The sequence below is a fragment of the Danio rerio genome, chromosome 8 (genome assembly GCF_049306965.1).
Source record: "Danio rerio strain Tuebingen ecotype United States chromosome 8, GRCz12tu, whole genome shotgun sequence".
Lineage (NCBI taxonomy): Eukaryota > Metazoa > Chordata > Actinopteri > Cypriniformes > Danionidae > Danio > Danio rerio.
Window position 1 is genome coordinate 38,845,490 of NC_133183.1, and position 16,800 is coordinate 38,862,289.

Genomic DNA, 16,800 nt, shown 5'->3' on the forward strand with positions numbered 1-16,800 from the left:
ATTGTCTAAAACAGTACGCGCCGGATATAAATATATAAATAAACTTGCTATTTTGAATAACAAGTGGAATAATACAGTACATATAATAATAAATAATTGATAGATTAGATTAGTAAATAGATTACATTGCGACTGCTGCAATTTGCGCTTTAATGTTTAGCTGGTCAACTGTATGGTATGGAAATGTTACATACCTACTATATGAACCCGTCTCATACAGCTGCCATTGCAAGGCTCAGACACTTTGTAGAGAGGAATTTAACACAACTGCCTCTAGGAGTCGCCAATGGAAATAAAACAGACACGCACAAAAAATGTGCGTACGCCTGCCAGAAAGCTGCCGTGAAGCTGCGCACATTCCCACGTTCAGTTCATCGTTAGTAAATCCAAACGTGAGCGATTCTGAGCGTGAAACCTGGCGTACGCAAAGTTTTTGTGCGAACGCAGCGTTGATACATGAGGCCCCAGATCTACACACACATTACCGTTTTTTAGTCAAAGTAAGGACCAGTTCTACACACACATTACCAGTTTTTAGGCAACGTGGGGATCAGATCAGCACCCTTACTAATATTAAATTTTAAACCTCAATCAAGTAATTTGACAGTAAACTGCTTTAGAATTTTCATTTGAAGAGCAGGTCAGTTTATAAAAAATGTAATTTGAATACAGAAGGAACCTCAAGATCCAAACAGGAAATGGTCCAGAATAGATTTAATAAATGTTATATTTATTATAAATAATTTCCACAAAACCTTTAAACACAAAAAAAACAGTAAACACAAAATCCATGAAACTCTCTTGCTTGTCTAAAAGCAGTTCTCATTGGGTATAACAAGCTTCCACATAACTCTTCCATGTCTGCGTGCACATTTAGTTAAGTGCAATAGCAAATAATATTAAACGGTTAGTTCACCTCAAAATGAAGATTCTTTTATTAATTCCTCTCCTTCAAATTGTTTCAATCCCTTGCTGTCTATGGAGGATGAGGAGTTCTTGCACTTCATCTAAGTTATCTTCCTTTGAGTCTGAAGAAGAATGAAGGTCTCAGGGGATTAGAGTGAGATGAGGGCAAGTAATTAATAATATAATGTACATTTTTGGGTAAACTCTTAAAACCCACCAGTATGTTCTATTTCTGTTTCTGTCGTATTTTAACTATTTGAAAAAAAAAACATTAAAAATATTTTAAAATATATTAATAAAGAACTGAACCCCACAAATGCAAAACCTTCATCATATAACCAAGCCACCAAAACTCCAAATAGACATCATTTGTTAAGCATTAACTCTACATTAATAGTAAGCAGTTTATAAACACAGCTAGATGCTCTATTGTTGACTTATAAGCATGTGTAATGTGCTCAATTTTTGTGTTTTCATACTTTGTTTATAATTCATTTTTCATAACTAAATGAAGTATTGCATTATTTACAAACTGTCTAAGAATAATTGGTGTTTTTTAAGATCATTAAGAATGAGTAAATAAATGATTAAAAAACTATATAAATGAACATTTATACATTTACTATTCAGGCATATAATCAGGGCTAAAAAAAAAAGAAAAAAAAAAAGAAAATCCAATCGGTTCCCTCTACACACAGCCCCACTCCTTGGTATCGAGCGCAGGCCCGGCCCTACATTTAGATGTTGTATAATATGAAATAGCAGTAAAAATTATGAAAATTGTTATGAAATAGTTTTTCAGTCATGTAGCCTAATACAAATATTTAGTACACTGCACAGTGCAATTATTATTTAAATTTATTATATCCATTATTATTAATATTAGTAAAATCTTTTTAAAAAATTTACTTTAGGCTATACTGCTATTTGCTCATGCAAAATTAAACACCAGAAAATATATCGTAGGCCTATATTAAGAGCTAAATTACAGTTAGCATCATAATTAGTTCAATTATGTGCTGTAGGCTATTGATTGACCAACACCCCCTGTATACAGTTTACACACTGCAGGTCTACAGTTCTGATGTGTATTTTGAATTACTTGTTTTAAATGACAGTAAGACATGCTATATTTAGTTTTTATAGTAAAATATACATTATAATCCAGTACAAAGTAAAATAATATTTATTAGTGGCCTATTGGCAGCGTATAGCCGTTAAGCTTATAGTCTAAGCATGTAATTTATTTATTATTAACATAAATTACAAACTAGCATCCTTATGATTTTATTTCGTTTCTGTATATTTTTATCAAACGTAAAATGCAATGATTTATACTTTGGTTTTAATTTTATTAGAAATTTAATAGCCGTTTAGGCAACACTACTTCTACATGTCATTGGCTCTGATTGCGTTTTTTACAGATAACCTATTTACAAAGATTTTTATTAAACAAGTGCACTACCACAAGATATTTTTGTAGGTGTAAAAATCTAAAAAGTATCATTATCATATTCTTGCCTTATTCATCTTTAATATAAATATAAAATTTAACACATTCATTGATTAAACTAGGGATGCTAACGATTACTCGATTGATTTATTGTCGGTAACCCTTTAAAACCGATAGACCTTATCGATGACCGATTAAGCATGGGCATTTAATAAGTTATGCTTTGCTCTTTGAGATGCGTCCACGATTTCACACATTACATAATCAAGTGTGCGCAGTTTAGGCTACGTTACCCTATGGAGTCGTGCACTCTCTTGACTTTGCATATTGGTTATGCACATATTGGTCATACCTATTATGCTCAGATCTCGTTTATCCGCTGGTGCTGCCATTAATCCGCTGGTCAAGTAATCAAAAAGTAGGCTACATGACGTTTAATTATGGGCAGGTTATTAAGACCAAACATTGGTTGTGCAAACTGTATTACGTTCTCTAAAATTTTAAAGTGTTTTAAGCTACATTATCTTTTATAGACTGGCATAGGCCTAAATACGCATCACGGCCAGACATTTATAGTTTATATAAAAACGAGCGTCACCGTCGCATTTGTTCACATGCTTTAAATTAATGCTTTTTGTCTCCCAAAAATAATATAATAAAGAGAACGATAAAATAACATTATTAACCGTTTAACTGTAAACATTTCTGTTCAGAACGATTAAAGTTGATCTTTTTTTTTCGGTTTTCGTTTCTGTTCCTGAAAAATGTCATTTGATTCTGTTTTTCGTTTCCGTTCCTTGAACCGGTTTGGAGCCCTGCATATAATACGTTTTTCTGCATGTTAAATAATGCTTTATAAACTCAACTTCATGCAGTTTTGTGAGCTAATCTAAAGTGAGGACTATTGATGCTTTATAAATCCCTTATAAATGAAAATTAAAATCTCAGCTATATTCTACACAGAAAAAAAGAAATAAATTAAAAGGGGGAGTGATTTATAGCTTTATATATATATATGGTGAAGCAGTGGCGCGGTAGGTAGTGCTGTCGCCTCACAGCAAGAAGGTCGCTGGGTCACTGGTTTGAACCTCGGTTCAGTTGGCATTTCTGTGAGAAGTTTGCATGTTCTCCCTGCATTCGTGTGGGTTTCCTCCGGGTGCAAAGGCACAGTCCAAAGACATGCTACAGGTGAATTGGGAAGGCTAAATTGTCCCTAGTGTATGAGTGTGACAGGCCCATATGACAGGCTGGCCGGAAGGTGTAAAAAAGTCGTTATCATATGGACAAGTCTAAAACTGAAGGACTTGTTCCAAAAAGAGCCGACCCCGCAATCATACGGGACTAAGGCCAAAGAAGATATATATATATATATTTTTTTTCCATTAATTTCAAGATACACAAATGAAACTATCTAATGAAAAATAAATCTTTGCAATCTTATCAAAATATAAAATTACTGTACAGTGCAAACATCACAGAAACACTGAAATGAATCTTGTCATATTGTTAATTGTTGTTTTGAAATGATGTTGTATTTTTATTTTGCAATGTTTAAACTTTACAGAATTTTTAAAATAAGATTGCAAAGATTTATTGTTCATTAGATACTGAGCCTTAAATTGACATTTATAAGGGATTTATCAACTATAAACAGTCCTTAGGTCACAAAACTGCATGAAGTTGTGTTATTATAGCATTTACTAACACACATGGTTACAATTACTATATGCCTGAATATAACATGTATAAATGCTCATTTGAATAGTTTATTAATCATTTAATAACTCATTCTGAATTATCTTAAAAACCACCAACTACTCTTATATACAAATAGTTTGTAAATAATGCAATACATAATATAGTAATGAAAAATGAATCAGTAACAAAGCATGAAAATACAATTAAGTCAAGTCAAGAATACAGCGTTTGAAGCTGTATTTATAAACTGCTTCCTAAAGTCTATTAATGTAGAGTTAGTGCTAAACTAATGATGTATAGTGTATACTTACTATAAAAGTGTTATTCAGATTTTTTATCTAAAGAGCCGAGATTCAGTTTTTAATATAAAAATCCAAAGCTGATCTCTGGTTTTTAGAGCCAATGGTTCAGCTTTCACCACAGCATGTACTTCCTGTTTGCTCCAGGATCTTCTCTTTATGGGACCTATGGGTGGTTAAAATATAAAAAAGTGGTTTTAGTTGCATAAATGTTCAGTCATTTTTACAACATGTGCTGTTATGTTAGTTTAATATTGTGATAGAAAATGCTAGAAAAATATGTCTTGCCTATTATTAAAAATACTTAAGATGGAGATGGATTAAAAAATACTTCCTATTAACTTCAAATCTGGTTAATGGGGTTACACTTTATTCCATAGTCCAGTTTAGACATTCTTCTAACTATGCGTAACTCTGCAACTACGTTAATTATCTCACCGTAAAGTATTATGTATTAGAGTATTTCAATAAGACTAACGCTCATCTGATTATCAGTAGAGTATTAGCAGACTGTTAGCTCAAGTTTAGCTCAAAACACTACACTGTAACAGATATCTGTTCATTACCAGTTCCTGTATTTTGTGATTTACAAGTGTTTTTTTTTTTGTTTGTTTTTTTGTGGTGGTGAATTGCATTATGGGATGTTGATCTCTGCTCTGTGCACTTTTGATGTTGAAAATTCAACTCTACAGTTTAACAAAGTGACTTTTACTGACATTTTAGTAGTTTGAAATAATATAATGTATAAGAAATAATATATAGAGATAAATAAGTCTTTAGAATAACAGAAAATGTACCGGCAGTTTATTACAAGGTTTCTGTAGCATAATATACAACAACAACCCAAACAAAAAGTCACTTTTTTTTACTTTTTAAGATTAAAAGTTGTTGGAAGAAAGATCAAGATCCCATAATGCAATTCAAAAGCAGAAACAAACAGATTTCATAAAAACAAATTATGAAAAACTGCTAATTTAATTATTATTACTTATTTTTATTAATTTTAGAGTGTAGAGTATTAGCTGACAGTTAAGGTTACCTCAATAAAACCAACTCTCATTGGTCTCAGTAAATAGTACAGCAGACTGTTAGGTTACGCTCAAAATTAGTACAATATGACTAATTCTTATATAAATTTAGTAGAGCATTAGCAGTGTTGATTCTAACAGACAGTCTAATGGCTGTTAGTTGACAAGTAGTTGCAGTTACTTGTAGTTAGTAGTTAGTAGTAGTAGTAAAGTAAATTATCAAAATAAAGTGTAACCAGATATGCAATTAGTATATTTTTCCAAAGTATTTAGCAATATTGTTTAACTAACATGAAATGAGACATCAAGTGCAACTGTACTGAAATCATCATGGAAGTAATGTGCTTCTGTCCTGTTTTACCCTACATGTTATGTAAATGAGCTTGTGCATTTGGACTTGTACAATAAAACAAGTCAGTCACAAATTAACTTTAATGATCATACCTCTCTTTTTTGTGAATGCTGGGTCTGCATCACTATCTTCACAGACACTGTACCATGGTGATGATACTTGAGGGGACTCTGAAAGTAAAAATCAAGTCTGAGAGTTGACTTCTCTGCATAAAGCTTACCAAAATATTTATTTGATTTTGTGTTGTTCTTTTTAATGGGTAAAAGCGTGTGATGGTAGCTTAAAAATAGTTTTCAAACATAGCACATACATATCATGATAAAAATAAACATTCTGAAAAAAGAAAAATCTGATTAGAAAAATAAATAATATTTTTACCTTTTAGATTGGACTTCACCTCCTCCAAAATCACGATCCACTGTAACTTTCTCTGAATGTAAAAACCCACACAAAAATACATCATTTAAAACAATATGGTATATGTTTGCAAATACAAATGTGTATATAACATCCAGAAAATCTGGCACTGTATTACATGTTTGTGTGTAAACCCACGATTTGATCAAGATTCCCCCCTTTAAAATCTGCTGAGCGTCTGTTTTCAAGTCCCAGAAAAACTGAGTTGTGGGAACAGAGCAGTTCTCTTCTGCAGTCATACAGTCATAACACACACATACATATGAAGAGTTTGGTTGCAAAATGCGATAAACGGCATTTTTTGACATTTGGATTTTATTATTGGAAATCACTGTTCAGATGTACCTTAATCTATGTGTGAATTGCTGCCATTAATAACATTTAAGAATGCACATTTTAGGCCAAGTACAAAACGTATTTTTTTTTCACAAAACGCAATATCCGTCAGACCAGTTTCTTTACAAAGTGCGATATAACAGTTAGAGAGCGTTCAGGATGCGGCGCGAGCTCAGCATCCCCTGGGAAGAGAGTCATTACCGGTGAAGTGCTCAGAGTTTGCTCATTGATTTAGCGATAGAAGATGAAGTCTTCAACTTCACAAAAAATTATAAAAAGGCCACAAAAGTGGACCAGAATAAGATACGTCTGCGTCAACAATACACAAATGCAGCAGGGAACGAGTCTCCGCTGATGTCAAGAGAAGGCCTAGGAGCGCCTTTTTTCCTACTCCCCATCACAAGATACCTGTCTGCAAGTGTTCTTTATAAGTTTATTTTTTAAATAATTTCTTAAATGTAGCTGAGTAGCCTATCTGAAGATTTATTTATGTGGTTGCACCTATTATTTAAAATTAATTCTTGTTGTTGTTGATTTATTACAAAGGAACTTAAAGGGCACATGTTGTTATGGAGAAAACGGTTTAGCTTTTTCACAACCAAATAAATAAGCTATTATTATTATTACAGTGAAATAATTCATTAAATATGACATAGCGAGGCAAGTTTGTGTCACGGACTCAGCTCCGCCCGCTCTAATCATACAGGTTTGGTTTTCTGCAGCGGTGTGGAAGGAGCCGCCCCCCACTCTTTCTGTACCAAGCTAAAGGTCATTTATCTAACTAACTTAATCTTACTTATCAAACAAAACATTGATTCACTAGCTTTTGGTAATGGTATTAATGTAGTATAATATAGCCTAAGGTGGATGTAGCGTTTTGCAAAAAAAAAAAAAAAAAGTTATGTTATGTTATGTTGTGTACATTCTGGCCAAATCTAACTTAGAATCTTATTATTATTAATCAATCTTTGCATATATTATTCCATGTTTGACAATGTGGGTTGGATTAATATGTAGCATTTTGGCATGTCTTTTTTTACTTAATTATAGACATAAAATTAAATAAAAAATATCCTGGATTTGAAAATATTGTGTTCCTGGCCTTCACTGAGCTCAAGTTATAGTTTAATGTACAAAAATTGTGAATGAACTTGACTGTTGATGTCCTGAAAAATAATGTCAAAATTACCAACATTTTTTTAAATGGATATATCTCGTTCTGCAATGAAACTCTTTATATACAGTTGAAGTCAGAATTATTAGCCCCCCTGAATTATTAGACAGCTTGTTTATTATTTCCCCAATTTCTGTTTAACGGAGAGAAGATTTTTTTCAACACATTTCTAAACATAATAGTTTTAATAACTATTTCTAATAATCATTTCTAATAATGGACTTATTTTCTCTTTGCCATGACGACAGTAAATAATATTAGACTAGATATTCTTTAAGACACTTCTATACAGCTTAAAGTGAAATTTAAAGGCTTCACTAGGGTAATTAGGTTAACTAGACAGGTTAGGGTAATTAGTCAAGTTATTGTATAATGATGGTTTGTTCTGTAGATTATCGAGAAAAAAATATAGCTTAAAGAGGCTAATAATTTTGTCCCTTAAACGGTGTTTAAAAAAATGTAAATTGTTTTTATTCTAGTCAAAATAAAACAAATAAGACTTTCTCCAGAAGAAAAAAATATTATCAGACACACTGTGAAAATTTCCTTGCTCTGTTAAACATCGTTTAGGAAATATTTAAAAAAGAAGAGAAAAATTCCAAGGGGTCTAATAATTCTGACTTCAACTGTGTGTATATATATATATATATATATATATATATATATATATATATATATATATATATATATATATATATATATATATATATATGAAAGTATATACAGTTGAAGTCAGCCCACCTTTTTAAAACTTTTTTACAAATATTTGCCAAATGATGTGTAACAGAGCAGGGAATTTTTTCATAGTATTTCTGATAATATTTTTTTCTTCTGGAGAAAGTCTTATTTGTTTTATTTCAGCTAGAATAAAAGCAGTTTTAATTTTTTATGAACCATTTTAAGGTCAATATTATTATCCCTCCAATAACTTGCCTAGTTACCCTAATTAACTTAGTGAAGCCTTTAAATGTCACTTTAAGCTGTATAGAAGTGTCTTGAAAAATATCTAGTCAAATAATTTTTACTGTCATCATGGCAAAGAGAAAATAAATCAGTTATTAGAGATGAGTTATTAACACTGTTATGATTAGAAATGTGTTTAAAAAATCTGCTTTCCATTAAACAGAAATTTAGTACAAGAAATAAACAAGGGGGCTAATAATTCTGACTTTAACTGTATATAATTAAAAATGTATATTTTATATATAATTTTATAAATATCTTATAAATATATTTTATATATTTTTATATATAATTTATAATTTTTATTTTGAAAAATATAATTTAGACAGTAGTACTCAAGGGTCCAGGGGTCTGTTCTTCGGACCTCGCTTAAATAATCTAAGAATATATTACAGATCCTGGATCTTTTAATCTTGATAACTCATCTTAGGCTAATTTGGTTCTTCAAAAAAGTTTGCGAATCAGATTAAACTGATCTGAGAGGTGTTGTGACTGTGTGTTGTGACAGATCTATCGATCCTCAAAATCATTATCAGCAATACAACGATTGGCTGACGGCACAGCAGCTTGATGACATCTGATTAATGCACAGTTATCAAAATTACATGAAATCCGTAGTAAACGGTTCGTTGAATCTGATATGCAATAACAGAGTTGTGAGTTACGTGTTGGAGCAGAGCAGTTCTCTTCCTCTGTCATATGGTCATCCTTCAATAAAAGCTGAATATAAAAAATATATATTAGTTAGACAGCAGTACTCAAGGGTCGCGGTCCCCACTATGTCAGACCTTACTGTGTGTGTATTGAGGACTAAGTGTGTTTCACAGCTTCTCTAACATGCCTCTGGTCCCCACAATGTTACACTAGTGCATGGGTTCACCAATTAGGACACACACTCTATTTCATTTCTAGATTTTGATTAAGAAAATAATTACAATTAAATGCACTACTACTACAACAACAACTACTACAACTACTACTACTACTACTACTACTAATAAAAATAACAACAACATTAAACACACCTCATCAGAGTTGTGGGTCACGTGCTGGAGCAGAGCAGTTCTCTTCCTCTGTCATATGGTCATCCTTCAATATAAGCTGAAAATAAAAAAATTTATATTAGTTAGACAGCAGTACTCAAGGGTTCCGGTCCCCACTATGTCAGACCGTACTGAGTGTGTATTCAGGACTAAGTGTGTTTCACAGTTTCTCTAACATGCCTCTGGTCCCCACAATGTTACACTAGTGCATACGTTCACCAATTAGGACACACACTTCTACTTCTACTACTACTACTAATAATAATTATTATTATTATTAAATTTAAACACACCTCATCAGAGGGTTGTGGGTCTCCTACTGGAGCAGAGCAGTTCTCTTCTTCTCGTCATATGATCATACTTCAATGAAAGCTGAATATAAAAAACACAAAATAATAATTAGACAGTAGTACTCAGGGCTCCTGGTCCCCACTATGTCAGACCGTACTGTGTGTGTATTGAGGACTAAGTGTGTTTCACAGCTTCTCTAACATGCCTCTGGTCCCCACAATGTTACACTATTGCATATGTTCATAAATTAGGACACACACTAAGTTAAATAATTACAATTAAATGCACTACTACAGCAACAACATCTACTACTACTACTACTACTACTACTACTAATAATAATAATACTAATAAACATACCTCATCAGAGAGTTGTCGGAGCAGTTTTCTTCTGCAGTCATATGGGCATCCTTCAATGAAAGCTATTTAAAAACAGCTTTGTTATACAAGTCATGTCATGACTATAAAGCTTTCATGACAGTCTTATGAACCCCCCTTTAAAGTAAAGCATTACCCAATTAATTAAACTTTTTTACCCATTAAGACAAGAAGAAGATATTAAGAGATTGATTTCATTATCTCTTATGGATGATGCAAACTCTTTATTTTTGAACAGATTTACCCTTAATCTATATTAACATTAAAAAACTCTTAGCTTTGCTGAATGTATTAAGGATTAATGTATTAAGTAATCAAAATGTCAAACCTTTCTCCAAGGCCAATCACATGCGCCATAGTCAAACGTTATTTCCTCTCCAAAGAAAATATCCCTGATTGCAAAAAGGCACAAATGAGGTTTTCTCTGAACAACGATCTTATTGACAGTGCAGTTAGGGTGCAGATCGTCCTCATGATCGGCATCAATGCTGCAAAACTAAGAGAAAAGAGCAGGCAACATTTTAATTATGCCCTCTCATAGCAATAAAAAGCTAAACTATGGCATGAATACAAACACAATGAATATAATATATACATGTACATTTGAATGGGGAAAACACTTAACCACCTGTTCTTGTTTTACCATATAAAGTCAAACATAAAGACAGTATTTTTATTATATCTCATATATGCTTTGCTTCCACAAGCTCTATCATTTGTACTCAACCACAAAACTTCCTTTAATAAATGTGGACAACGCAAACTCTGACCTAAAAGATTTAATGAAATGTGTAGGGTTCAAAAACTACAAAAACCTCACATTAGCATCCTCTCTGTGTGTGAATTATAAATACAGTAAACCTTTTGAAGTGGATCAGAACCTTTCCTCAATGTTGTTCTAATACTATTGAACACCTGTTCTTCTTTCTTAGGACAGTTTTAAAGAACTTTTTTTCCACTTTAATTGTTTACAGGTCACACTTTACAATCAGGTTTTATTAGTTAATGTACTACTACTTACTAACATGACCTAGTAATGAACAATGCATGTACAGCATTTATTAATCAGTTTAACATTTACTAATTACTAATGCATTATTCAAATCTACATTCATGCTTGTACCAGTAATAATGCATTGCAATAATTAATGCATTGTGCGTGTTCAACTAGTAATGAACAACTTTATTTTCATTTACTAAAGTTAACAAACATGAACAAATACTGTAATAAAGTATTATGTATTGTTCATGTTAGTAAATGCATTAACCAGCATTAACTAATTTAACCTTATTGTAAAAGGCTACCATTTGACAGCAAATAAATAAATAAAACACACACAGTGAACATTTATGTATTATAATTATTTATCTAAAATAAAACGTTTCTACACGTCATAGAACAATAAATTAAGTACATTTCTAGGACCAGATAGCCCCACATTTTAATTATAACCTCTAACGTTATATTACTACATTAACGTATAAATAGTATATAATAGTGTCATTTCAGGATTAACGTTAAATGTTTAAAGCAATTAACCATTTAAAAAGTACGATACAAGAACTATGAAAACATACCTTAGTAACCTTCTATATATTCGGTTTCCAGTGAATGGGTCTTGTCAGTGGAGCTGGTGATGTGTTTCTCCGCATCTTTTAATGGTTTTATCCTCCGTCGATCCATTTAGCCGCCCGGTGATTGGTGACTGTCTGACCGCGGCTCATGCACTCCACCCCGGCCTCTGACTCACGTAGCACCGGGCAGTTAGCACGTTAGCACATTAGCGCGAGTAACTTTTACTCGTGTAAACAAGTTAAATTACATACCGAACTGTAGTTTGTGTCTTATCAGTGTTATATTAATACGTAATTTGAAACAACATCGATTAAAACACCCAGGAAATTCGTTAAAACATTTAATTAACTATACCTGATAACTGTCAAAATATGCAACATAAGTATTTGTCATATAACCTATTTTATTACATTATGATGGTGAAAAACATTCTAACTTACCCAAAAATTCGAATAATTTGATGATAGATCTTAATTAAGTTGATTAAAGTCGGATTCATTTATGAGATTGCGCATGTGCAGTAGACAGAGTGTGTGAATTGCGTCAAGTGTGTGTCAGGGTGCAGTACCGCCATCCGACTACAGGACCGCTATAGAGCAGTGCGCCGACACACACTTACACACTCAATTCAGGTAAATGGTCAAGGTGGGGATCAGTGAAAAAACTGCACTAGGCATATCAGCAACGCCCCCTGAGTCTTTTAAAGGCAAAACATAGTGGGGACCGGGCGATCGGTCCCCACTATGTTTTTGGTCCCCCCTTTGTGAGTGTGCTATCATGCTGAGGTCCCCACCATGTAATAAAAACAAACACACACACACACACACACACACACACACACATATATATATATATATCCATGGGCCACTGTAAAGCAATATGGTTCTGTCATAACGTTTTGAATGAAAATCTGCATTTGGATAAGACACCTTTAGTATAGTTTTGATTTTAAGGCATAATAAAGATCAAATGCAAGTACGAGTGAATTTACATTGAAAATTTCAAACGCATCAAGAAAACCATGTGCTAAGGAAATTTCAAACCATTTGGAACGCACAGAGACGAGCTTTTGTGCAAAAATGAACTTAAAGGTGCCTTTAAAAAAGTGTCAAAGTACTTTTGAAAACAAAAAAGCAAACCCCCAATAGGTGGCAGCAAGAGGCCGCTTTATTTGAGTAAAGCATTGAACGATTCATTCAGCCAAAGAAGCCAATAGGATGAACGGACAGTTGAATCAATCCCTGAATCATCGACTCACCCGAGTCTTCTTGGCGAAGGCCTGAATCGTTCGTGCAGGGAAACGTCGCTGTGTATTATTCAGAGATGGCCAACTGTTCTGCTGTTTATTTTATTTATTTTACTATCAATAAAATTAATATTAATAATAATAATAATATTGCCGGAAGTTGTACAGCGCATGCGTCACGTGTTCATCATCAGCATCCATGACAACCGTCCTGTGGGTGTTGTTTGAATCTCGCTGTGTCGATTGGCATCTGATCTCTGCGTCCTCCGTGACAATTTTTCCAGATTATCGATATTATTGATCGTTGGATACGTCGATTGATCGCCTGCTGTTCCCATCACTCAGGTTTTACCCTTTTTATTACGCTGTGCTTTGTGTTTGTGTTCAGTATGTCTTGTGTTCACTACAGGTTCCAGAGTCGACTCACCTACGACTCGGTCCAGTTTGAAGGCCTCAACATCAGCGCGGGGGAGCTGAAGCGGCAGATCATGAGGAGCAAGAGGCTGAAGTTCTGCCAGCTGAAGATCAGCAACGCCCAGACTGATGAAGGTGAGTTGAGGAAAAGACACTTCAACTGTTCTACGCTAACATTAGATGCGTTATATCAGACACTTCTGGAAGCTGTAAGGTGGTGCTGATGCTGACATGTAGGGATGTTTTGGCTGTTTTAAAAGGCTAATGGCTCTCAAAGTATACCGTGCTCCATAATTATGTGCTGATTCTGATTTTATTTTGCTGTCAGAATACACAGATGATGCTCTCATCCCTAAAAACACGTCGGTCATCATCAGACGGATCCCTGCGGCGGGACTGAAGTCCTCAAACAGAAGATTTGTTGGGTAAGTGCTGTGAAATGAGCACACGCGTCCTCTGTTAGATGTTATATGAAGACTCCTGGTCTGTCCCTGGTGTTTTAGTCACACAAGCTCCTTTGTTTTGCAGACATCAAGCTGGACGCTGGCGTGAACCTTCACCTAGAGCTGATCCTTCACTCCTCTCACTGGAGCAGTTGTTGAAGGTATTGAACAAATGAATAGCACAATAGCAAAACGCAATGTAAAGCACACAATATACGCACACGCACTCAGCTTCTTAGGGAGATTTGAGATTGTTTGAAGGGTTGAGGGTGAAAAAGATTCAAATGTGCAAATGCCTGTGAAACAGACTGAGAATCTGGCTGAGGCAAAGGCGTCAGAGGAGGACAAGCTGAAAGCGGTGATGTACCAGTCCAGCCTGTGCTACTACTCCAGCAGGTGAGCGTTCAGACACTGACAGGTTTGCTTTGTGAGAGATGTCTGAGCTGATTCTCATGGTTCTGATGTTCACTAGTGAGGCCATGAGGCTGCTTGGGATCCCGGGACACCACATTAGGCACTGCCCCACTAATGTGGTAACTGGGTTTTCCAAGCTCACGGTTGCTGTGAACTTGAGCTCTTGTCCTCATCAGTCAGATTGTTTGCTCAGAGTTTGACTGTCACTCCTCAATTCACAGGGCAGCCGCTCCGCGCCGCACAAGCGCATCCGGAAGAGCACAGGGATTCCCCGCAGCTTCCTGTTGGAGGTGGACGACCCAGACCGAAAGGGAGTCATGATAGACGGCAGCGGCAGATACGTCATTCCCATCATAGACGCGTGAGTAAACTGTACTTGGCATAGCCGCATGTTCTAGTGTTTGTCCAAATCTCACATGATGTCTGCTTGTGTGTGTTTGCGCTCGATCTGTTCAGTGAGGCCTATGCTGCTGAGAAGAGAAAGAGGCCGTCCTTCTCCTGCCAGACCGAGCCTTTGCCCTCCTCGTCCTCAGCAGGTGCGGCATCTTCGGTCCGGGACGCCGGAGGGAAACGGTCCCGCTCCCCATCTTCACCAGAGACGCGCGGCGACCAGAAGAGACCACGTCGCTGAGAGACCTTCATCCAAGAGACCTGGAGCCGACGTGTAAATATTGTACATAGTTTATTAATAAAAGATAATAAAGATTATAGCCGCATGAACTGTGTGGACTGGTTAACCTTCACTCCAGCAGTGCAACACACACACACACACACACACACACACACGAATGAATTCATAAACACAATATCATGAAGTTTTGCTTTAATTTAGGAAAAGAGAAACTCTTCTGGGCTAAAATCTGATGGGTTTTTTTCAGCGTTCTTACTTCAGTCTTTAATGTCAGGTGATCCTTCAAATGTCAGTGTAAAGTGTTGAGTACACTATTAGTGCTCAGTCGTGTTTTTCATAGTTACCAGTGCCGATGGAGTTTTTTGAAGCGTCATATTCTGCTGGAAACGTTTCATTTGAATGGTAATGTCCCATAAGCGGAGGTCTTGTGAGTAACTTCACAAGTCGGTCAAAGTCTACACCGGTGACAAGCTCATCTACTCCCAGAACCTGCTACTCTCTACCTACACGTTGTCAGCTGATGTTTCAAAACCTCAACACTCGCGTACAGAACAGCCTCAGCGTCTGCACCACTTATCGGCACTAGCTGCAAGTCTACACCCCCTCTGTCCAGAAGTGAGCACAGCCTCTTGGTACCATCCCAGCAAGCATTTTTTTGGGGTGTTTAAAGGTGCCAACTGACCATCAAAAGTAAAAATGACTCATTTTATCTCATCCCAACAGGGAAACCACCAACAATAAAGAATGAGTTACTATCTGGTGTCATGGCTTTGCAATTAAAACAAGTTTAGTTATAATGGAGGTCATTGGGGGCAAAAACAGCCACTTGAACAATATGAACAATACATAAGGGTTAAAAGTCTAATAGACGGCTTGGTTAAAACCAGGCTAAATCTAGGCTGTCAGTGAGTGTGCACCCCTAACCCCGCCTCTCACAGTGACCTCACTAGCTCCGCTGAGTGCTTTGTGTCTCAGATTGCATGCAAGTCTGCAGCCAGATACTGCTGGAAGCTAGTCATCAAATACACAGGAACGAATGACTACACGTGTCAATCTGTCTATTAAACTATCTAATCTGTCTAGTCAGTCTTTTATTATCTTTTATATGCAAAAATATTCATTCATAAAAACATATGTATATATGAACACTGGGTCAAATAGGGTCCGTGCATTTTAAATCTAATAACAAAAATAACCCAATGTTGGTTTTGTCCATATTTAAATGAACGTGTGTAAACGCACGCTTTGATCAAACCTTTTATTCCCCTTGATGATATTGTGCTTTTTTTTCCCCTCAATGCCCTCCAAAGTTTCAATGTTTGGCCGTGTCTGCCATATCTGTTTTGTTTAAAAAAAAAAAAAGGAAAAAAAAGGAATGCATCGGTTCCTGCATGTAGAATTCAGAAATCTCATGGCATTGAAAGAAAACTGGCAGCTGTTGAGTGCCGAGGTCAAAGGTCAGATGAGCAGGCATCACACCTGATAAACACCTGGGGCAACTGTACAGTAAAAAAAAAAAAAACAAAAAAAACAACAAGATTAAGAAATATTGCTTTAATTTGAGAGAGACAAAAAAACTCTTCCGTGTTAAAATTTGATGTTCCTCCAGCGTTCTTACGTCAGTCTTTAATGTCAGGTGATCCTTCAAATGTCAGTGTAAATTGTTGAGTGTACCATTAGTGCTCAGTCGTGTTTTTCATAGTTACCAGTGCCGATGGAGTTTTTTTTTTTAGAGCGT

General features: G+C 35.2%; 2 protein-coding genes and 1 long non-coding RNA gene across 5 annotated transcripts in view; 2 read left to right on the forward strand and 1 right to left on the reverse strand.

Annotated features, from left to right (window-relative positions):
• LOC141375737 (E3 ubiquitin-protein ligase RBBP6-like) overlaps nucleotides 1–16,800 on the forward strand; it is a 307,115-nt gene that overhangs the window by 248,053 nt on the left and 42,262 nt on the right. The window lies entirely within an intron of this gene.
• On the reverse strand, nucleotides 714–12,467 carry LOC141375777 (uncharacterized). Of its 2 annotated transcripts, XR_012384578.1 has the most exons (11): nucleotides 12,355–12,467; nucleotides 11,917–12,084; nucleotides 10,667–10,834; nucleotides 10,321–10,382; nucleotides 9,963–10,041; nucleotides 9,652–9,727; nucleotides 9,292–9,346; nucleotides 6,115–6,166; nucleotides 5,829–5,906; nucleotides 4,369–4,522; nucleotides 714–1,028 (listed from the first exon to the last, which is right to left on the reverse strand). It is a non-coding gene; the product is annotated as an uncharacterized lncRNA (long non-coding RNA). The 2 variants fall into 2 exon arrangements; XR_012384577.1 differs by lacking the exon at nucleotides 714–1,028 and having other exon boundaries at nucleotides 3,106–4,522; nucleotides 11,917–12,080.
• LOC141375713 (E3 ubiquitin-protein ligase RBBP6-like) lies at nucleotides 13,196–16,570 on the forward strand. 2 transcript variants are annotated; one of them, XM_073910615.1, is made up of 7 exons: nucleotides 13,288–13,709; nucleotides 13,903–13,999; nucleotides 14,103–14,178; nucleotides 14,325–14,413; nucleotides 14,490–14,550; nucleotides 14,653–14,792; nucleotides 14,888–16,564. In XM_073910615.1, the coding sequence occupies exons 1-7, from the start codon at nucleotides 13,550–13,552 to the stop codon at nucleotides 15,060–15,062; spliced, it is 798 nt and encodes a 265-aa protein (XP_073766716.1). In that variant the 5' UTR covers nucleotides 13,288–13,549; the 3' UTR covers nucleotides 15,063–16,564. The 2 variants fall into 2 exon arrangements, with proteins under 2 accessions (XP_073766717.1, XP_073766716.1); XM_073910616.1 differs by lacking the exon at nucleotides 14,490–14,550 and having other exon boundaries at nucleotides 13,196–13,709; nucleotides 14,888–16,570.